The sequence below is a fragment of the Cervus canadensis genome, chromosome 12 (assembly GCF_019320065.1).
Source record: "Cervus canadensis isolate Bull #8, Minnesota chromosome 12, ASM1932006v1, whole genome shotgun sequence".
NCBI lineage: Eukaryota > Metazoa > Chordata > Mammalia > Artiodactyla > Cervidae > Cervus > Cervus canadensis.
The window spans coordinates 3,664,865-3,688,480 of record NC_057397.1 but is presented as its reverse complement, the minus strand read 5'-3'; the positions used below and the strand labels follow the sequence as shown (position 1 = coordinate 3,688,480).

Here is a 23,616-nt window from a genome sequence, read left to right as displayed (position 1 = left end):
GGGATGCAGGTCCTTTCCTTTCTGGAGTGTATCTCTTTGCTTCTGCCTCTATGTCCCTTTTTCCCTTGTCTGTCCCCTGTGACCGTCTCTGCATCCTTAGGCTCTTTGTGTGTGTCGGGTTGGGGGTTAGTGTATCAGTTCCTACGCTTGATTCTACATCTGTGTAGTTCACATCTGTCTCTGAACTCAGGCTGAGGCGGAGGCGAGGGAGCCAGGATTCTGGATACAGATGCTCTCTAGGAATGTCCCTTCTCAGCCTCATCACATGTCTTACGATTTACAGTCTTGGTCCTTTTCCCCATGAATATGCATGTTTTTCTTTTTGAGTGGCTCACTCCCCAGACTGGTACAGACATACTCTTTAGCGATTGACCTAGCCAGCATGTGTTTCTCTTGCTACAGGGTGAGGGGCCTGCATGTGGCTCTGCTGAAAGGGAGCAGGCTGTGGGGATGTGCTCTGAAAATTTGTGAAGCATTACAGTCTCCCAGCTCAGGACCTCATCCTGAACATCCGCCAAGGGCCAGGCTTTAATTTTTTACATGATGTCTGATGGTACCTGGCAGATGGTGTGGTTCGTTGTTTTTGTTAGACTGTTTCATCTGTGAGGCACTTTGTTCTAGTTTTTGTTCTAGATTCAGCACAGAGGCAACACTTAATTATCATTCGTGGAGTGAGCAAATGAGTAAATGAATCGATTCTATAGAACTGCAGTGACAAAGGCTGATCACGGAAGCCATCCAGGTGGAGGCGGGCTTCTGGGCTTCTAGGAAGGCTTGTAGCCACAAGGGCACAGAGTTCAGTGGCTTGTCCTTGCTGGGCCCTGCCTGCGCTTCACTCTGCCCTCCGTTCTCTACATGGCCTTGAACCCTTAGTATTTCCTTCCCTTGTAGCAGCGAGGGGCAGTGAGGTTAAAGTGAGAAAAAGCACATGTAACCAAGCGTGCTCCCAAAGTCCCGGGGTCTCTCAATTCACCCAGCGCTGTTGACCCCCGGCCGTGAGCCAGAATCGGTGTGAGTCAGGAGGCCCCATGTGGCCCAGCAGGAGCTGTTCTCAGCAGGGCGCGGATTTAATATCTAGAAGCGTGGTGTTTTCTCACGGCAGGCACAGAGGGCCCCGCTTCATCATTGTGTTTCTTTCAGGACGTTCTCAGTGGAGATTCCCGTCAAAGGGAATGTGTGCAGTCTTTTCCTGGTGTGTTGCTTGGAAGCCGGTGGAAATGTAGGCATGGTGGACTTTGGTGTGGCAGTGTTGCCCACCGTCTGACCCGCAGTTTTGGAGGTGGCGGCGGGTGGCGGGGAGCTCCACGGGCCGTGCAGATGGGGGGCTGTGCAGCGAAAGGTCCCCACGGGGGGACTGGGATAGCGAGGCTGGGGAAGCAAAGCGAGCAGTTTGTTTTACCAGAACTTTCTGGGCTGGAAATACTCCTATGAAAACAGCACTATCTTATTGGTTCTGTAACTGGAAACAGTCATTTGCAAAACTGAAAATATATCATAATAGGGAAAGCTACAGAAATCATCTGTTTAATCCATCCCCCAGGGGAGATTGTTGCTAATGCGGGGCTTGTCTGCACGGGCCTTGCCGTCCGTGCATGAATAGCTGAGGGCCCCCAGCCCAGCCCAGCTTCATGCTCCTCAGCCTGCCTTGGTGCTGGCTTGCATTTTAGAAAATTGGTGTCCCCCTCAGACATTCAAAAAAAAAATCTCATCTTCCCGCCGTGTTTCTTTGCTGCAGATTTACTGCTGTAAATCTTAGAGGTGTCCTACAACCCAAGCCCCAGGGCAGCGCTTGCGTAATCCAGGACGTCTCTCCACCTTGTGTCTTGATTCAGTTTTGGTGATGCTACTGTGATAGTTCATATTTCCTCCCGACCTGTCACCAGGTCTTTTAGAGAGAGCTCCCAACTGCAGTGTTCTTTTTGGACATTTTCGGACATGCCGAAGGGCAGATGTGTGAGAACCTTGTTCTAGTGTCAGCATAATTTCCATCACACTGATAAAAGAAAATAAAGGTAAAAATTGCTTTATATGTCAGGGTATGAATGCTGTTGCTGCTGTGCTGTTATTAATATTAATCATGCTGCTCATTGGGTGCTGTGTCATTCAAGTCATTTATCTAAGTTACGTGTGATCATCAAAGCCTTGTGAAGAGAGTTTTTTTGGTCACATATTGTCCCATTTGATCACCCATTTCTTTTTTACTTCTCTTGTTGTGAGATAGAATGTACATCCAGAATATCAGATGTACACACGAGTGTGTGGGTGATGAATAATTGTGATGTGAACACTCATGTCCCACTGCCCAGAGATGGACCGTTGCCTGTCCTCAGACCTCCTTCATGGGCCCACCCCCTTCTCTACCCAAGGCGTGACTGTTAACCTGAGCATTACTTTCTGGTTTTCTTATTGGTTCTACCATTGCCGTATACATCCCTACGCAGACTAATTTAGCAACATTGCAAGCTTTTGAACTTTATATTATCCATATGTCTGGATATGGGTATGTATCTATTTATGGATTTACATATATATGGATTTAAATATGTATAAGGGCTTCCCTGGTGGCTCAGATGGTAAAGAATCTGCCTGCAATGCTGGAGCGGAGAAGGCAATGGCACCCCACTCCAGTACTCTTGCCTGGAAAATCCCATGGATGGAGGAGCCTGGTAGGCTGCAGTCTATGGGGTCGCGAAGAGTTGGACATGACTGAGCGACTTCACGTTCACTTTTCACTTTCATGCATTGGAGAAGGAAATGGCAACCCACTCCAGTGTTCTTGCCTGGAGAATCCCAGGGATAGGGGAGCCTGGTGGGCTGCCGTCTATGGGGTCGCACAGAGTTGGACACAACTGAAGTGACTTAGCAGCAGCAGCAGCAATGCCGGAGACCTGGGTTTGATCCCTGGGTTGGGAAGATCCCCTGGAGGAGGGCACGGCAACCCACTCCAGTATTCTTGGCTGGAGAATCCCCTAGACAGAGGAGCCTGGTAGGCTACAGTCCATGGGGTCGAAGAGTCAGACACAACTAAGTGCCTGAGCACACACACATATATATGTAAATCCACATGTAGATATATATCCATATCTAGATATATGGATTTATATATGGAATTTATTTTATTCTTTGTTCTGAACTTGGCTTCTTTACTGAATGGTATGTTGATGAGACGGCATGTCATCCTCCTCCATCTGTTTTTTCTTTTTAAACTGATGGTTCTATGACCTTTTTCTTCTTTTAAGCATTATTTATTTATTTGGCTGCACTGGGGTCTTAGCTGTGGCATGCAGTATCTGACCAGGAATCAAACCCAGGCTCCCTGCATCAGGAGCACGGCGCTTGGCCACTAGACCACCAGGAAGTCCCCGTCCATACTCCCCAGTGTGAAATAGTGGGTGCTGTGCAGCGCTCGCGGGCACGTTCACCCCCCGGGTGTGGGGACGGTGGGGCTCTCTCTGTGGCGTCTCTGTCACCAGCTCTGCTGCTGCGCACCGTCCGCAGGTGTCCACGAGAACCCCCGGGGTGGACACACCTGGCGGGCACTTGGCGGGGCCGTAGGCGCGTCTTCAGCTTCACGAGGCAAGCCCAGCCGCTTCCCACGGTGACTGTGCTGGGTTATGCCAGCAGCGGGGTGCCCGGCCCGGAGTCTCTGCTGCCCCGTGTCCGGGGGGACGTGCAGCATGGCCAGCCTGCTGGGCCTGCGCCGGCCTCTCCGTGTGGCTTTATTTTCATGTTCATGATGGTTAATGGAATTGAGCCCTTTTCCATAAATTTTTCTGGCCATTTGGATTTATTTCTCTCTCTTTTTTTTAATACTGTTCAAATATTTCCCCATTTTTTTCTATTGAGTGGTTTTGCTTTCTTGTTTGTTTTCTGGAATCCTTCATGTATCTGGGGTGGGGATCACTTTTTGGGTTACATGTTATAAATACAGTCTCTCATGCTGTGGCTCCCCATCCCCCCCCCCACCCCATGTCTTTTAAAGTTGTTACATTTAATGTCATTTTAAGAAGCATTTCATCCAGAGTTTTAATTTTAGTTGTGGTTTTTCTGTTCCACTGTCAAATTTTAGGCCTCTAGATCTCTTTTTTACCATGGCAGCAGCTGGATGTGTGGTTCCTTGCCTCAGTCTTGTTCCTTTCAAATAATCTGCCCTCCATTCATTTCCAGAGCGAAAACTCTGAAATTGGCGCGTCACCCCCTGCCTGATACCCACTGGGAACCCTGTCCTGAGTCAGTTTCCTAACACAGCACGTCCCCCTGTGACCTGGTCACCTTCCACCCTCTTCCCAGCCCCACCCAGCCCCACCTTGTCGCAGCCTTCCTGGAACGGCCTGTGTTCTTCCTGGCTTACCTTGGCGGTCCTCGTTTGTCCAAGTTGATGGTTAGACTTGGGCTGCCTTATGTTCGGGAAATGCACGCAACCCAAACCATGCCCCTCCCAGGGACGATGGGTGGGAAGTCAGATCATCTCTTCATTGCTGGCTGGACCAGGGGCCCAGAATCCAGCGCAGACAAGTGGTAGGAGGGCTGGGAGATTGTGAAGCTTTGGGCAAATTCCTTAACCCTTTTGCGTTTCAGTTTTTTTAAATCTGTGAAATGGGAATAGCAGTTGTACCTACCGTAGGAGGTTGTTGTGAGATTTGCAGGAATTAATCCATGCAAGACTTAGAATTCTCTGGCATATGGTAGCTATCGGTAAAGGGGAGCTAAAATAGTCATAAATTATGGTAGGTTACGCTACTTCACAAAGGCACTGTAACACCACGTTGTAGGCATGACGGCAGCTTCCTCCCTTGTTTTTGATCCACTTTTTTTTTGTCGTTTTGTCTCACATGCACTATAGGACTGCAGCCTGCATATATTTTCCTCATAACTCTTAGCTGGATGCTGGCCCGAAAGCTCTCAATAAATAACTTTCCTTTGAGATGTAGTGTCATTTGCTATCTGCAAGTATCTGACTTAAGAAACAAGTGTTGTGATTTAGTCTGCCTAGATAGCATTTAATCTTTGCAGTTGATATCTAAGTCCAAAAACTCGTGTGCATTCAGGGAATCAGAAGTCTCTCATTTGTCACCGTGTCCCCAGGTGAGAACAAGGTCTGACTCGTAGCAGGATGTCAGTAAATAACAACGCATGCTTCATAAATGGAATCCCAAGAGGTGCCCCGTTCATGATGCAGTCAGACCCTGTGCCTGCAGCGGGTATGGGGCATTGCCCATGCTCCACTTTGCCTCCGTCTCCTGCCCTGCACTGACTACCCCAGCAGAAGTCCCTGCTGAAATGTGGCAGCATCCCACAAGTTCAAGATTGTTCTGCGTGAAGAGCCCAGATGCGGCTCAGCCACATTGTTTAGGGAGAGAGGGTCCCAAGAAGATGTTAGGTAGTGATTGAATTCCTGTAAAAGGTGATGATGGTACCAGGGAATGGAATAGATGGAAAGGTTTGTCCTCCTAAACCCTGGAGCCGTTCAGTAGTGCAGGGGGCCAGGGGGCTGACCTCCGTGCCTGTAACAAAGGCTGAGATTACAGACGTCAGAGATGAAAGAAGGCTGTCTCATCACGGAGGGAGGTTTGGTCACAGCCAGTCTTTGAAAGCGTCCCTTCTGGCTTTAAGAATTGAAGATTTTCATAGAAATCAGTAGCTCAGAAACTTGAGTTCTCTTTTGGACTCACCTGCCCATTTTTTGACCTATCTACTCAAACGTTTTGGGAGTTCTTTTCATTAGCAATTCCACCAAGGAGCAGGCGTGGGGAAATACATGGAGTTGAAACTCTTATGAGGCAGTTTATCTGCTTTGCTCTAAGAAGGATGGAATTGGCTCTTGAGCCTGAAGTTAGGTTCATAGGACCATTTCTCATTTTAATTGCCCCTCTTGCCTCTGTGCCCACTGACCACCCAGCACTGGCAGGAGAGCATTTTTTTGGTTGTTCTTTTTGATTTCCACGCAAATGCTGATGTTCCAAAAATAATTTCATAGAACTCGCTTATACGGAGAAAGGCAAGTACGTCAGAATTAATGGTAAGGGGAGTTACTTGAATAGCATTCACTTGAAAAAAAAAAAGTGATAGATTCCTGTGTTGAATTTTTTGTGATTTTCTTCTTGAACAAGGAATATAAACTCTGGGGTGAACAACAGAGAACGATATGAAAGCAGCCTCGTTTAGCAGAGTCGCCTCCTGCTCTGGGGACTCCTGCCCAGTCACTTGGGGGGTTCCCTGCAGAGGCAGGACTCGGCCACCCCAGGTTTGTCCTTTTCCTGGAGCATTTCCCGAGGCATGGTCTGCTCCTTGCAGGCCTTCCAGGAAGTGCCTGCTCCACGGATGGGGGAGTTGAGGAGGAGGAGCAGGGTGGGGGTTGGGGGGCCTCTTCCTTCCCCTGGAGGCTGATGGCACAGGGGCTGGCCTGGCCCTAACCCTCCTCCTTGTCCCCCCAGCCTTTCCGCTGCGCCCACTGCCATTACTCATGCAACATCTCGGGCTCCCTGAAGCGGCACTACAACCGGAAGCACCCCAACGAGGAGTACAGCAACGTGGGCACTGGGGAGCTGGCGGCCGACGCGCTCATCCAGCAAGGTAGGCGAGCGGCTGCGCCCTTGTGCCCGGCCGCGCCCCCCGGGGCAGCTCCGCGACCTCCCTCAGCAGAGCCCGCGCGTTCCTGGTCATCGCTGTTCGCTTCCTTCTCTTCTCAGTGAGCGTCAGTGTTACTTGTGGCCAGGACCATATTACAGCAACCTTAATGGAAACCGTAGGGGTTCCCCAGTGGCTCAGACGGTAAAGAATCTGCCTGCAGTATGGGAGACCTGGTTTCAATCCCTGGGTCAGGAAGATCCCCTGGAGAAGGGAATGGCAACCCACTCCAGTGTTCTTGCCTGGAGAATCCCATGGACAGAGGGCCTGGCAGGCTACAGTCCACGGGATCACAGAGTTGGACACAGCTGAGCAACTAACACTTTCACTTTTGATGGAAATCTTAAACTAAAAAAGTGATACATTTTACCACCCTTCCCAGGCGTCCCTTGTTATCAGCAGGGGCTCAGTCCCAGGGCCCTCATGGGTCCCACCGTCTGAGGATGCTCAAGTGGCTTGTGGAAAATGGCAGAGAACAGTTGGTGTCTGCATTTTCAGCCCCACACAGGATAAGGAACCTGGGGGTTCGAAGGGTCAACTGTGCGGCCTTTTGTCCTTAGTCCATGCACACTTTTTGCACAAATGAAAGTTCGTGGCTGACTTTCTTTACTTAACGTTGGTTAACACGCACAGTTTGTTTTCCTTTGCCATGCCGTCTTCCTACTTCAACTTCTCAGGGCTTTTGCGGTACAGCATTGCAGGGGAACACCCCACTTTATTTATTTTAAATATTCATTTACTTTGCTTTTCTGGCTGCGCTGTGTCTCATTTGCAGCACACAGGCTCAGTAGTTGGGCACATGGGATTGAGTCATGTGGGATCTTAGTTTCCCTGATCAGGGATGAAACACCTGTCCCCTCCATTGGAAGGTAGATTGTTAACCACCAGACCACCAGGAAAGCCCCACCCTACTTTATATTTAACCATACTCCTGTTGTTGAACATTGTAGGGTTTCTAGATTTTCCTTTTACTGCAATTATAAATAGCACTATATTAAGCACATTTATGGGTGGGATTCTTAACCTATAAATATGTGAGTGCTCAGATTACATGTTCCTCCTGAAAAGAAGAAATGATTTAGAACATTTAAACTAAAGAGAATGAATGAAAACTCTAATATCTTTGAAAAGTTTGGGGGTTTTTCAAAACATGGTCACATTTCCATTTGCGAGGGTTTTGCTCACGTGCTGTTGCTACATAGAAATGCTGTTGTATTCATATCTGTGCTCCGGTAATTCAGCTGAAAAATGATTGCAGTGTGCAGTGCATCAGTGGTTGCTCTTTCCTGGATCCTGTGACTCTTTGAAGCTGAAGACCATTTTAGAAACCTCCCACCCTCCCCCACCATCCCTGGTGGTTGAAGCTCTACTTGCTGTAACCACCATGAAAGGTGTCCTAATGTAAAACAAATAAATTGACTGTATCCTTCAGCACTTCCGGTGACAGGGCTTATGTACAGAAATAGACGAGCAGCAGAAAACTCGGATAATTTTAAGTCATCCATCTGGGATAATGGGGGCATGTGCCTGGTGTTGGCATTAAAGGCAGTTTCTAGGAGTTGGAGGGCAGGCTGGAGTGTTGCCATTAGGGCAAGTTACCCACCCTCCACCAGTGGCCTCGAACCTTGCCTGGAGCTCACAGCCACTATCACACAGGATCACAGGAGGATGAAACAAGAACACTTGAGTGTCTGGCACTTAGTACATTTGCATTCTTTTCTTTTTCTTTTTTTTTTTTCTTAAAATATGCTAAGGCTTCTAGAGGCGGTGTATCATTTTTGAGGACCCCGCTGTCCAGGAATCACAGAAGAGAGGGTGGATTGCCTTCAGTTCAGTTCAGTCACTCAGTCATGTCCGACTCTTTTTGACCCCATGGACTGTAGCACGCCAGGCTTCCGTGTTCATCACCAACTCCCAAAGCTTACTCAAACCATGTCCATCGAGTCGGTGATGCCATCCAACCATCTCATCCTCTGTCCTCCCCTTCTCCTAGGTTGCCTTCAAGTCACAGTAAATAATTGGAGTACAGGGCTAGCGATTCATTTCAACATCGTTCACACTCTTAGGCTGGATTGGCGGGAAATAGACGTTTACTTGGTCATTGGGACAGGTGTGGGGATCTGATTGATGCCTCTGTCATAGTTCCCTGCTTTCAGACTTTCATTACTACCTTGCACAAAATGTGCTGAAGTCAAGTTACTTCATGCCCTACATTTTCTTCATGCCCTAAGTTAACTTTCTAACTTGCTCTATAATCAGTTGGCATTCCCTGGGTTTTCTAATCTTTGCAGGGCTATTTTTGGCCATCATGTGTGTATTTATTTATTTTTGCTATGCTTCCATCAAGAGACTCACGTGGAAGGAAGCAATGGAATGTGTTCTGGCTCATAGGAGACACCATGCCTCTGTGTCTTGGCAGGAGAACTGTCCCTGAAATCCGAGAGCTGGTTAAGGGTTAGTGCAGCTCAGAGCCCTCAAGAGCACACCGCTCTTTCTATCCTTGCATCTGAGGGAGAGAAGGAGAGAGGGAGAAGGTGGGGCTGAATAAATAGGACTATAATGCTGAGTCGTTTGGGATCACTCACTGGGACTTTTCTCATTTTCTTTTGATTAATTTCATGTAATTCTCCCCATCCTTGTTTGGTTTTATTTTCCTCTTCTACCAACCCCTCAAAAATTATTTTCCTGGGACTTTATAATTTCTTCTTTTGAGATAGAGGAATAGGTCTTAAAATGACATAATAAAAAACCACACATATACCTATGATCGATGCATATTGATGTATGGAAGAAACATATTGTAAAATAATTATCCTCTGAATAAGTAAATTAAAAAGTATTTCTAAAATTAAAAAAAAATGTAAAAAATCATAAATGTAGTTTTCTCAAAATGATGTTGCAGTCTCCTGAAACCAAGTGCAGGGACTCCTTGTCCATCCGCTGTGTTGAAATAGTGACACACGGGAGCCATCGATTGCTGAGAAGGATGGTTCTGCCCCAGGCTCAGGGGTTTGCAGAGGGGGCCCAAGCACTTTTGTAGAGGAGGCGGGGAGAGGACCTAAAAGGCTGAGGTTTCCGCTTCGGGCAGGTTTCTCATGGAAGGGACTGTGGTGCTTTCCCTGCAGTTTGGGTCCTTTTCCACGAGCCCTGGAGTGGAGGCTGCTGGGGCATCTGCCCGTCGTGTTTTAGAAATGTTCACCAGCTGGCTTTCCCAGGCGGGGGATGGGGTGCTGATTTGTAGCATTTTCCAGTTTCTGTGCTGTGAGTATTTCCACCAGGGCCAATGTCAAGCTTCCCATGTGATATCGCTGAGTTGGGCGGGGATGTGCCCAGACAGCTACTGAGCTGGTCCCCACAGGCTCCAGCACACGTCTGGTCCTGGGGGCACAGGCCGTGTGCCAGCCGCGTGCCAGCTGGGCCTCAGCCAGAGGCACTCGGACTCCAGCACTTTCCTGGCAGTCAGACTTGTACTGAATGCTGTGTAAATGCTTTATCCCCTGCTTGTGTTTTATCTACTTCTGATGTTTTGAAAGCAGATCAATCTCTTATTTATTCCTCTCTGCCAGTCACTTGTTCATTAATACGGATTTGAGGCATTTTCCCACAAAATATACATTTTCCTGTTGTATTGCTTCAGTGGGCCTCCCTCTTTCCTCCTCTTAAACAGCCTGATGAAGCCAGCTCGAGAGCTGGTTCACTAAAACCAGAGGTTGTGAGAGGCATCAGGTGTTTGGTGCTCAGCGTCACAAACTCTCAAGCTTGTTCCCAGAGCTCATGGCCTGGTAAAGATGGGCTGGTCCTTTTCCGGGGACCTCACGGCCCTCCTTCAAGGCGCCCCAGGATGTTGGCACAAGTCTAGGGTCGGGAGCACAGCCCTGGAGCCCGTCTGTGATCACTGTGGCCCCGGGACCAGTTGCTCAGCTTCTCCGAGCATCAGTTTGCAAAGATGAGATCTTTTCTCGAAGCTCCCAGACGGTGCCTGACGTGTCGCAAGCGCCTGGTAAATGGCTCACGTTCCTTATCGTGTCTATCCCATTGCCTTCTTCACAGGGTATCTTAATCTCATCGTGTTCCCCACACTGTGCGAGGCACTGGGATGTGGTGGCATTTGTTGTCATTCTGGGTTGGGGATGAAGCCTGGGCAGCTCTTCCGTGTTCTGATCTTCTAACAGAAAGTATGCGCTCCTTTTAACAGGCCCCATGTTGCTATAGGAGAAAAGTTCACTGCTTCTCTCTGGTGGTGAACCTTATCTCAGGTCCCTTGTTTTAAGGAGTCATTGAGCAGGGGGGGAGGTAAATGAGATAAAAAAAGATATGAGGAAGAGGGCCAGAGAAGGCTTAGTTTGTGGCATCTGCTGAAATCTTTGTGTTGTTTTGAACAGTTATATTAAGAGTGTAAACGTGTATATCCATACCTTTGATGTACATTCATGTCTTAGTTTTTTCACACCATATTCGGGGAAAGTAGTATAGAAAAAAATCCAGAAACTGTCAGCCAACCCAGGGATTGAACCCAGGTCTCCCACATTGCAGGTGGATTCTTTACCAGCTAGGCCACAAGGGAAGCCCAAGAATACTGAAGTCGGTAGCCTATCCCTTCTCTAGGGAATCTTCCCGACCCAGGAATCGAACCGGGGTCTCCTGCATTGCAGGCAGATTCTTTACCAACTGAGCTATCAGGGAAGCCCTTCCACACCAGATTCGGGGAAAATTGTATAGAAAAAATCCAGAAACAGTCAGCTAACCTAGAGTCCTTTATTTGATTTTTGGACATTTTTATTTTGAAATTGTTTTTATTAGGGCTCAGATCCCTAAGATGCTTCCAGTGATGTGATGCTGTGCTGTTGGTCATTATTTTCTATGTTGCCTTATCTCTCATGAGGTTGGCATCATCGTTCCCATTTTAAAATGAGGAGGTGCAGAGAGGAGAAAGGACTGGACCCCAGCTACACAGTGCAGGTCATCATGCCAGACCCAGGTCCTGATTCAGAATCTGGCTTCTCACCACGGGTGGGCTGTGTCCCCTAACGTGAGTCTCAACTGTGCACTTGTTGAGGAGGAGGAAGAAGAGGAGATGTGGTCCTGTTGAGGACTGGTTTGCATTTGCTGGTGGTCACACGAGATCACATGAGGATGTGCTGAAAGGTTACACACGCGGGAGCTGTCTGCTTTGTCTTACTTCTTTGCCTCCAGGTCTGACTGCTAACCTGGCCCAAGGCTGACTCTGGGACCTCTCTCTCTCTTTCCAGCCCTTCCCTGGTTGTCCAGAGGATCTCAGATCACCAAGATTTTGAAAAGTGTGTGGGAGGACCAGAAGGGATGAGGGAGACCTTGGTTAAGCTCTGACTCAGCCTGACTCAGAGTCAAATGCACTTTGTTTTCCGTCTGCAGTATTTCCCCAAGTCCGACTTCGTGTTTCACATGTTAATAAAATAAAAGTCCTCTGTGTCCACTTTCCGTGGATCATTAAGCTGCCTTTGGTCCAGTCACCCCTGAGCGTCTGTATTAGGTTCTTATTGCTGCTGTAACAAATGACCACACGGTTGGTGGTGGTTTAAGACAGCACAGATTTATTATCTTGCCATTCTGAAGGTAAGGAGCCCAAGCTGGTGTCACGGGCTCAAGTCAGGTTCCCAGATATTCCTTCTGGAGTCTGAAGAGCAGGATGCCTTCTTTTCCCAGCTTCTGGAGGCTGTCTGCAGTCCTTGGCTCTGCCTCCATCTCCAAAGCCGGTAGCCTTTCTTTGTCAGGTGATGGCGCTGGGGTCTGCTCTCCTGCCCGCTCTGAGAAGGATCCTTGTGATAACATTGGGCCCGTCCAGATGGTGCAGGATAATTGCCCCATCTCCAGCCCCTTACCTGATCCTTACCTCTGAGATCCTTTCCGCCACCTGAGGTTTCATTTTCACATGTTCTAGGGTTTAGGACATGAATATCTCTAGGGAGCCTGTTATTCTGCTGGCCCCACACTGTCTTGTTCTTCTTTTTTTTTTGCTTTTTATTTTGTACTGGGGTACAGCTGATTAACAATGTTGTGGTAGTTTCAGGTGAACAGCCAAGGGACTCGGCCATCCATATATGTCTATCTGTTCTCCCCTAAACTCCCCTCCCATCCAGGCTGCCACATGACACTGAGCAGAGAGTTCCCTGTGTTATATAATCGGCCCTGTTGGCTATCCATTTAAAATATAGCCGTGTGAAGGGACTCGGCCATCCGTGTATGTGTATCTGTCCTCCCCTAAACTCCCCTCCCATCCAGGCTGCCACATGACGCTGAGCAGAGCTCCCTGTGCTATATAATAGGCCCTGTTGGCTATCCATTTAAAATGTAGTCGTGTGTCCATGGTCATCCCGACTCCCTAACGGCCCCTTCCCCTTGGCCACCATAAGTTTGTTTTCTGAGTCTATGAGTCTGTTTCTGTTTTGTAAGTTCATTTGCATCATTTCCTTTTAGATTCCACATATAAGGGATGTCATATGCTATTTCTCTTCTGACTTAATACACTGCCTTTTATAAGGATATAAGCTTTAGCATTTTTGCCTTCATGGGAGAAAAAAAAACCCAAAAACCCAAGACCCAAGCATTCAAGGAAGTGGTTCTGAGTCACGTGAGCCAAGCGACAAGTGCAGATCTCCTGACTGTCCAACCAAGTGTCCATGCCATTCTGGGAGTTATATTATTGAAAATGAAATTGAATTTTCAATAACGTCAGCCACTGCAAAGGAGTGAAAATAGTTTAACACTTGAAATTCCTCCAGAATAGATTGAATTCCAAAAAGAACAAAAGATGCCATGATGGAGTTTTCAAATTGCTCCTGAAATTCTGTCCTTTGGCTTGGTTCGTCTTTCCTTGTGAGGAAGATTGCAACTTGCAGGGAGGGCGGGTTGTGGTTTTTATGGGGTGCACTTAATATCAGGGCTGCAAGGAAACTCACTAGGTCTCCCCGTGACCTTTGCCAAGTGTTGCCTAAGCATTTAATGAATTGAAATGAAAATTAATTTTTCTCAGTTTTGATGTCAATTACCTGGCACAGTTACACCTTCCATCTATATTACATATTTCCATTTGTTGTTCTTTAATTAAAGCCACCGTGATAAAGGTGGGAGTTTTAATTGATGTGGGGGCATTCTCATATTAATTTTAATTTAACCATGATATAAGGATGTTTTTTCTCCCTAAATTAGTTTCCATTGAAGAATAGCCCAGAAGGAATCCTTAGTTTCATTTTAAAGCCTAAATTTAACCTTCAGTAGTTTGTTTGTGTTCATTGCCACATTTTAAGTCTTTATAGAAGCAGCGTCAGCTTAACCCAAAGACAAGGTGGTGGTTCTCGTGCCTTGGAGGGTTTTAAAAGATGACTGTAAGAAAATGCATCATTTTAGATGATGAACAAGCAATAACAAAGAAGATTAAGAACTAAGTTTAATTATCCTCTGGGCAAGAAAGAACAAGCTCATTTGATTTTGCCTAAAAAAGTGCAGTCTGTTTGAGTTTCAGAAAACAACTGTCTAAGCTGCCTTTTCTGTAGAATGTTCTAGAAATTCAGGATTTGGTAACCATTGCCAGTCTCTGTGGGCACTAGCGGTAAAGAAACCGTCTGCCAAGGCAGGAGACAAAAGAGACACAGGTTTATTTGAGCCCTGGGTCAGGAAGATTCCCTGGAGGAAGGCATGGCATTATTCTTGCCTGGAGAATCCTATGGACGGAGGAGCCTGGCAGGCTATGGTCCATAGCATCGCAAAGCGTTGGACACAGCGGAAGCGACTGAGTGCTCACACGCAGGCCGCTCTCTGCGCTGACTCTGGCCGCTGTCTCTGTCGCACCTGCGTGCTCCTCTGTGCTGGCCCAGCGTGGAGAGGCTGAGGCTCAAGGGACTGTGCCGTCAGCCACCTGGGCAGGCTGCCATTCCTGCCCGTGGCCATCTGGGGAACCGCCCACCACCTCAAGTGATAGACAAGCCGCCCTGGTTACAGAGCGGTGCTCTCTAACCTGCACTGACGAGGCGTTGATTCGGGGAGCTGGCACAGCATAGCCGCATCCAAGAGATGCTTCAGTTCTGCGATGTGTCCCGTGAGATCTGTCTGGTTCTTGTATAATTTGTTAAGACAGCCTGTCATCAGGACAGAATTCCTCTTCCTCCTTCCTTAGGGCCCCAGTGAGCAGCAGATAAACGCTGACGCTGGGAGGGCCCAGGAGAGCACACAGATCCGACGGAGACCAGGGGCCGAGTCAGCGGACAGGTGGACAGCCGCAGTGTCCGGAGGAGGGAAGGAGCTCGGCGAATGCAGAAGGCAGAGAAGGAGAGGGGTGGGGGAGAAGGGGAGGAGACGGGGCTGGGGAGGGCGGCAGGGACGAGGCCACGCGAGGTCAGAGGCCACAGCAAGGAGCTAGGATTTTGTTCTGGCTGTGAAGGGGAGCCGGTGGGGGCGCTTACACCTACGAGAGATGTGATTTCAGCTGAGTTTTTAGGACCAGTCGTTGTGCTGGGTGGAGAGCAGACACACAGTGGCTGTGGGAGACCAGTTAGAGGCCTTCTGTTCCCATCTCACTGCCCTGGCCCCTCGGGGGCAGGCCTGATGCTGATAGCACTAGGTCTGACTCTAGCCTGCTCAACGTCCGGTAGGTTAGAGGCCTGATGCCCGGCTTCTCTGGTGGCTTAGATGATAAAGAACCCACGTGCCAATGCAGCAAATGTGGGTTCAGTCCCTGGGTTGGGAAGATCCCCTGGAGGAGGAAATGGCAACCTACTCCAGTGTTCTTGCCTGGAGCATCCCATGGACAGAGGAACCTGATGATGGGCTACAGTTGATGGGGTCGCAAAGAACTGGATGCAACAGCACCACTGGGACTACAGCTAGCCTCCCGGGGGACTAGTCTGCTTCCAAGAGCACGTCCTGATCAGTCACTCCCCTGTGCTAACGCTTAGGTGAAACTGACAGCATTCACTGTAAACCAGCTGTGCTTCAGATGAACAAATAAGCAAATGATTTTTGTCCAGCTCCAAATTTAGTTACTGCTTCTGATAAAATCTTAGATAGGTAGTCTTTGTATGACTTTCAGTTTTTGTTTTTTTTTTAATTCTAGAATTTTATAGTCTCTTAATTAAAGCACGCAGGTACTTCCTGGAATATGTGTCAGATTTAATCAGTTAAATAAATAGTGACATTTCAAGGATGTGACCAGCTTTTTCATTTGTCCTTTATGGGGATATACAAGTGGGGATTTATATACCTGGCTTCACTTCTGACGTGAAGGAGACTGAGCATCTGGCCCTCTGCCTTAATGTTTTAGGACAAAAGAGATTGAGAAAAGCAACCATTGTTCTTCAGTTATTTTTCACTTTCTAGATTATTTATTATTTTCAAATAAAAATGTGAAAAAATGATTTAAGCCACTTTATCCACTCGGCCAAAGGAATGATATTACTCATCTTGACTCTCTGTCACCTGAAATATTAAGTGTGTATTAGATTCTCTGCAAATTCTGATTCAATAAATGAAAAGAAATGCATTAAGTTTTAAAATCTCTGCTCTGAAAAGCATATTGAACTGCTGCTATTCTGTTCACTAGTGAAGGAAGCTTGAGTTGAAAGCAAAGACTGGAGACGGACGCCCCTCTCAGGCTTGGGGCGTTCGGACGGAAGGCTGTGCGCGCTCTCTGACCTGTGTCTGTGCTTCCAGGGGGTTTGAAGTGCCCAGTGTGCAGCTTCGTCTACGGCACCAAATGGGAGTTCAACAGGCACCTGAAGAACAAGCACGGCCTGAAGCTGGTGGAGAGCGAAGGAGACCCCAAGTGGGAGGTACATTTGAAAGCTTGGTCTTGATCGTGACTTTGCTCAGCACAGACAACAAACCAGGCAAGCCCAGTGCCGTTCCTCGGAGCAGTGGGTTTTCTGGTGGGAAACTGGGACATCTTTTCGAACCCCGTCTCTCATCTGATGGGGGTATACTGGGTGAAGTCCGGGCCATGGTTGTGACTTCTTACACTGAGTTGTGTTTAGACTGGTTTGTGAATGAATGTCTGCATCGGGCTCATTGATATTTTTACTTCTGTTATCTTGAATCCACAGTTTCAGAAACTGCATCTGAAAGAAAAATGCACGACAGGGTATATATTGTTGGTCCCCACCCAGAGAGCAGAGAAGGGCCCTGCTTGCTTGATTTTAGGTCTTCGTCTCCCTCAGCTGAAGGCAGCTGCTCCTCCCTGTCACCTTTGTTTTCCAGTCAGATGTTGGAACCAGCTCCTGGCTGAGTTCTGTAAAAGCCAGTAGCTGTTTTTTGTAAGCCAGTAGCTGTTTCTCTTTCAGGTACCAGGGGTCACTACCAAATTACAGTTTACCTGAGATGGAGTTTCTCAAACTCAGTGCTGCTAAAATTATGATCTGGACAATTCTTTGTTGTAGAGGGCTGCACTCCGCATTTTAGAATGTTTAGTAGCATCCTTGACCTCTGCCCACGAGGATCCACTAGCACAGCCATTTGTGAAAACCAGAGAGAAAGCACAGACGTTGCCAGTGTTCCCCAGGAGTCAAAATGACCCTCAGCTGAGAACCACTTTCTGAGACATTTCTGTCATATCAGAGTATCCAGTGGGTTTATTCCAGTTAAGAGTAAGGGCTCAGAAACAAATCCAACAACCGTGTGGGGGTTATTCCAGAAAGCAAGGGAAGGGTTGTCCAGGGGGAGGGAATGTGTTAATCTGTTAACATAACCCATCATGGTATCAGAACTAGAGGGAAAACTGAAATGATCATCTTCATAGATGCAGAAAAGGCATTTGACAAAATTCCACATCCACTGATTAAAAACAGTCAATAAAGCAGAATTTGATGCGTCTGTCTTTAAGATGAAAAACATATGTGTTTCCGCTCAAAAGCCAGCATCTTAAGTTTCTCACTAGATTTGGGAACAAGATGAGAATGCCCTAGGGGGTCTGGTCTTTTAACATCATGGGAGGCCTCAGCTGCTATGTTGGACAAGGTAGGGTAAATAGAGGCAGAAGAATCAGAGAAGAAGAAATATCTCTGTAGATACAGGATTATGTTTTTGAAAATCTTAACAATGAATGAAAATCTACTACATATGATAAGCAGAAGATTAAAACATCAATATACAATAATCAATGGCTTTTATAGAGAGAGAACTTAGAACAAAAGAACAGAGATTTAAATGTGAAAACAGAGATATTTTACAAATACCAGAAGAAAACATAAGTGAATCTATTTGTAATCTGAGAGTGTGGAGAACTTCCTAACTATAACTTAAAATCCAGATTCAATTAGGAAAAAGATTGAAAACAAATTAGCCACATGAAAAACATTTTTAAAATTTTATGTAAAAGAACTCATAGAGGGGCAAAATGACAAAAAAAACTATTTTCAGTCGTATCATAGAAAAAAGGTGACTATCTTAATGTTGTAAAAGGCTTCTTCTAGAAATACTGATGAAAAAGATCAACAGCCTAATATGCAAGAGATAAGAAAGGTATGAAGAAAAAGAAATGCAAATGACCTTGACTCTCTGAAAGCGTGATCAGCCTCACATGTAATAAATGTAATTAAAACTAGACAGAGACAGAATTTCTTACCTATTCGACTGGCAAGAATCCACAAGTTAGACATCATCTCTGCTGGAGAGGCTGAGTAAATAGGCATTCTCATACATTGCTGGTGGGAGTGCAAAACAGTGTGACCTTTATGAAGGGGAATCTAGCAATATCTACTGAAATTACATATGCGCTTCTTTTTCCATTAACTAAACAATCCCACCATTAGAAAACTGTCCCAAGGCTATACTCACAAAAATGAGGGACGGTGTCTACACAAGGCTGTTTATTACAACTCTATTAATGTAGTATGTGAAGATTGTGTGTGTGTGTGTACACCAATAGATTTATGCAGAAATAATTCCAGATATATGTGTATACATGGTTAGTATACATGCATGTATTTCTTAGCTTTTTGTGCTTAGAGAGCCTAGAAACAGTGACCCCAACTGGCAATGAGCGTGCCTAGTCTCCAGGTCTTGGTTTCTAACAGGATTCTCCAAGAAGAGGACCAGGGTCCCCTGGAAAAAGTGGTTGACTTCAGGGCAGAGGCAGAAATTACGTAAGGTGATCCTGGAGCATTTTGTAGTTTTAGAAAGTAACAACCATGTGCTCCACAAAAGTAAAACAGAAACATGTCAAAATGACACAGGAGACAACCCAGAGAGCTCCTAGCCTTTCCCTTCTCCAGGGGATCTTCCCAAACCAGGGATCAAACCCAGGTCTCCCGCATTGCAGGTGGATTCTTTACCAGCTGAGCCACTAGGGAAGCCCAAGAATACTGGGGGGGGGTATCCTATCCGTTCTCCAGCAGGTCTTCCTGACCCAGGAATCTAACCAAGGTCTCCTGCGTTGCAGGCAGATTCTTTACCAGCTGAGCTAACAGGGAATCCACTAGAGAATTCCTAACGGCTCCAAACTGGAACAATTTGAGTAACAAAGTAAATCATGATAGTGTTGAACTAAAAAATCACTCAAAACATAGAGTAAATATCTCTGCATCCATACTGATAAATGATTGAACAAATAGTGGAGAAGGAACAGTTCTTATCTACAGAAGAATTCTGATTAATCTAGAAAGAATGAGGGAAATAGAAAGTTACCATTCTAACACCATAGTAATAATTACAGTAGCTAAGATCTATTGATGAATGCCAGAATTAGTCAACAGAAGTTTTGAGGAGAAATAGAGTATTGATGTAACCTCAAAATATCTCCCCCTAAATAATTATGAGTTATGAAGGGAAAAGTAGTAACATCACAGTTCAGACACCTGGCTGACACCACCTTAGCCACGCGACCAAGGTCAGAATTCTTGATAGTAGGACAGAGTGACATCAGGTACCCCACGATGTGATGTGATCAGAAAGTCCGTCACCTCATGGTGCTCTTCCAACAGTCCTTGGCCCCTACCTAATCACAAGAAACCATCAGATGTATCCAAACAGTGCAATGATGTTGACGGTCAGATACCTGACCGGCTCTTCTCAGAAGTGTCTGGAGGACTGTTGGAAGTTGGAGGAGACTCTGGAGACAGGAGCACTCCATGCACGGTGGAATCGTGGATTAAATCCTGGAACAGTAAAAGGACCCCAGTGGAATCTGGTCAGAGCTTGTAGTTTGGTTATTGGTACTGATCCACTGTTCATTTCTTGGTTTTAATCATTCTACCATGGTTATGTCAGATGTCAACAGGAGGGGAAGGGTGTGTGGGAACCCTGTGTTATATCTGGGACTCTTTTGTAAATGCGAAATTATTTCAAAATCAAATAGTTATAAAAAGGGGGAGGGGCTCAAAGGGAGAAAATGCAGAGACATAATGAGATGGAGGGGTTAGAAGAGAACCTAAACTTGTCTTAGCAGACCCACTGTGCAGATTTGACTCTGGTTTTATATAACAATAAAAACAAAATCGAACTTTAAAAAAGCAAGCCCTGAAAAGTGAGAGGAGAATGAAATCAAGGATCTAAACGGTATGTCAAAGCAATGGCAGAACTACATAGAGAAGAATTATTTTAAGAGATTTTAAGATAGAAATTGGATTGTTCCTCCCCAGTGGATTAGAACCTAAGGGTGAAAGGAACTGGCAAAAAAACATACTGTTCTCCAGTTATTCCACCAGCAGTGGTTGATAGTATTACTCTAAGGCTGTTGTTAGTATTTGCAGACTGGAGTGAAGCACATCAAATGTGTTTAAATCCATGAGTTTATAATAATCCTGGGAGAAAACTCCTTAGTTTCCTTTGCAGAGTAATAGTGAATCAACTCTATTTTGGTAAATAAAATCCTTATTTTGGTAAGGCTCAGAGTCGAACAATTATTCTACCTCATCTAAACAAACCACATCTCAGAATAACTGAATGTTGGAGGAGAGAGATTTCTTTGTGTAGAAGTGTTCCAGCCAACCAGTGAAGATTTACGTGACCTCTGTTTTACAACCCTCCACTGGCATCATGGGTCTAGCGATGGCCGTCAGCCTCCTGCCAACACAGCAGACGCTCAGAGACGCTCCATCACGGAGTGTCTCCTGATGAAAGTACACAGTTTACCGTGGAGTCCTGCTGCTGTAAAGGGAACTGGTTGCCTGATTAAGCTTCCTCGTCTGACTGTCAGTGTACGGGGAATACAGTGTGGGCGGGGAACACACTCAGTGATCCCCGGGTGGTGCAGACGGCAGAGGCTGTCGGAAACTGACGGCAAGTGACCACTTTTCACAGTGAAATGATAAGCAGAGGAGAAAGTCAGAGTGGAAGGAGAGCCTATAAATGCCAGTCTTATGAGACTTTTATCAGACGGTTCTAATATATGGATTTCAGTAACTTAAGTATGACTTGTAGGATTAAGTTGTGAAAAAATGAATCGGGGAAATTAGAACACCACTGAGGTATGTGAAGACATTCAGGAATCACTGTTAAGTGTTCTGAGTGTGACGGTGGTGTTGTAGTTCTGGTTTGAAAGAGTTTTATCTTTTAGAGGTGCCTTCTGAAATATTTAAATTGATATGACATCTGCATTTGCTTCAAAATCAAAGGGCAGTTGTGTGGACTGTGGTGGGGGCATCGGCAAAACAGGACTGGCCATGAGGTGATGACTGTTGAAGTGGTGATGTGAGCATGGAGGTTCGCTTCTCCGTCTTGTGTATGTTTGACACTTTCTCTAAGAAAATTTAAGGAATGTGGACTTTGACAGACTTCTTGTGATTTCCTGGCTCTTCCTGTAAACAGTTTGACCTTGATCCATTGTTTATTGAACCTCTGTGACCTCTGTGTTCTGATGTCTACAGTGAGACTCCTGCCACTCAAGAGGTCAAAAGGATTGGGATACAGGATGTATGAAATGCCAGGGTTACTGTCTAGTCCCTGGCAGGTCCGTGGTAAACAGCCACCGCGGTTAGGGGCGGCGGCGATGGTGTCAGCAACATCACCATCGCATGCCCATCTACGGAAACCCTCAGTCCTCTGGTGCTTCGAGTCCACACTTGCAGGGCTTTGCTGTCTGTTAAGAGATAGACCCGTAATGCCAGTTCCTGATGTAAACAGCATCTCTTCTGGCCAGCTGGTGCTTCTGTTCATGCAGTCATGCCCCTCTCCGCTGAAGACCTGGCTTCTTACAGATCTCGACACCTTCAGCAGAGCTGTGACTCTACACATACAGTTGACACAAAGTCACACTCTAGACTCCAGAAGTGCGACAGTTGAGCAGCCAAGAAGCTGGCCAGGGGTGGCCCCCGAGTGGTGACAGGCTGCCTGTTCTAGCAGTCAGGCTGTCGCCAGGCTCCCTGGAGTGCCTGTAAAGCACCGCCTTCCCACAGATGGTTGTTACAGAGAGTACCCCAAAGCGGGGGAGCCGTACCACACCCTTCCTGTTCATCACAGGCTGAGATCCAGTCCACGTTGGCCAAAATGTTGCCTAATGGTACTTATAAGGAACCATGCTTCTTTCTGTGCCTTTATGCATTCATCAGATACTCATTGGGTGTCTACTAAACGTCAGGCTGGAAATGAACTAAATGAACTTGACCACTTGGCTATAAAAGAATAATCACATTCTATTCTGAGCCTTTGTGAATAGCTGATAAGTGCTTACAGAGTGTGATAACTTTGGCTCCTATAAATTGTGTGTAAAATCTTCTTTTTGTTCTTCTGTTTTGGTGACATTCATGCTTGCCTGCCTTCCAGTGCCAGGAAGAGGTGATTATGAATATCTAGTTCTTGTGAAATGTCCACCTGTCTTCTCCTCATTGGTGTGAGATTTCTGTAAATGTCCCTTTGGCATCTCCTTCTCTCGTGGGGTCCTGATTCTGCACAGGTGTATCTTCTCTGGTCAGTTGCATTTGTCATATCCATCCTGTAAAAATAAAATGAGCCGCAGGCTGCACGAGTAGCTGAGATCTGCTGAGATCTTGCTGTGTGCCGGGACCCGTGCTCTAAGCTGGCCAGATGTTGTGTGGTGACCGGTCCTCTCCTCCCGTCCACGGCCAGCATGGCCGTGCATCCCTCGTGACCTCATGGCAGGGGGCCCCGGGCACAGGGGGTCAGAGCAGTGTTGGTGGCAGTGGGCGGAGCAGAGCACACAGGAGAGTCTCTCTGTGCGCGTCTCATCTCTCATTGTGAACAACATCCTCTGTTCCCTGTGGCAAGAACGCGTCGCGGGAAGCTTTCCTCCGAAGCTGGTTTTTAAAGTCTCGGCACGTGGCACAGAGAAGTTTCCTCTTTGGGAAATGGGTTTTTATCGGAGTGCTGGTGTCTCAGGGGTGCCAGGCAAATGAGCTGCTGCAGACACATTGCTGGTGTGTGTTTGTTTTGTCTGAATCCCTTATTCCGGGGCTTCTGGGGACCTTCTAGGGGATCTTCTAGGCAGTCCTATTGATGATTTTGTGTTTTCGTTTAGCCAGCAACAGAAACTCCCGAGGAGCCCTCCACCCAGTACCTGCACATTGCAGAAGCCGAAGAGGACGTTCAGGGCACACAGGCAGCCGTGGCCGCCCTCCAGGACCTGAGATACACCTCGGAGAGCGGTGAGAGTGCCCCCCGCCCGCCTCCCGACACCTTAGAGCTGGTCTTTGACAGGCTGAATGAATGAATGAACTTGTGAACGAGTGATGTCCTTCAGTTGATCTCCTTCAGCTGCATTGTGCCCTCAGGAGCGGTCTAGTTGTCAGGCTTGGAGGTAGAAATCTCTTGCAGAGTGTTCTAGAACAGAGCTGCAGGTGAAGTGGTACCGCTAAATGGTGTTGCCGGACGTCCACGCGTATCGTCACGTCTCTCCCTTCCAGGTGCTAACCAGGCCCAACCCTGCTTAGCTTCCGAGATCAGACAAGATCGGGCGCGTTCATGGTGGTATGGCCGTAGACTCATCACGGCTCTGAGCAGAGTGTGGAAAGACAGGTCTTATAGTCCTCACTTCACAAGAGGCAGGAGACTTCCTCCTTGTAAATGGTTGGC

General features: G+C 46.9%; 1 protein-coding gene across 2 annotated transcripts in view; it reads left to right on the top strand.

The window, feature by feature from the left end:
* Positions 1–23,616, top strand: part of ZFAT (zinc finger and AT-hook domain containing) — a 140,759-nt gene that overhangs the window by 96,627 nt on the left and 20,516 nt on the right. For both annotated transcript variants that reach the window (XM_043483276.1, XM_043483275.1), the window contains 3 exons: positions 6,435–6,573; positions 16,309–16,427; positions 23,063–23,189. In XM_043483276.1, the coding sequence (XP_043339211.1) occupies positions 6,435–6,573; positions 16,309–16,427; positions 23,063–23,189 (385 nt within the window). The remainder of the gene's footprint in view (positions 1–6,434; positions 6,574–16,308; positions 16,428–23,062; positions 23,190–23,616) is intronic.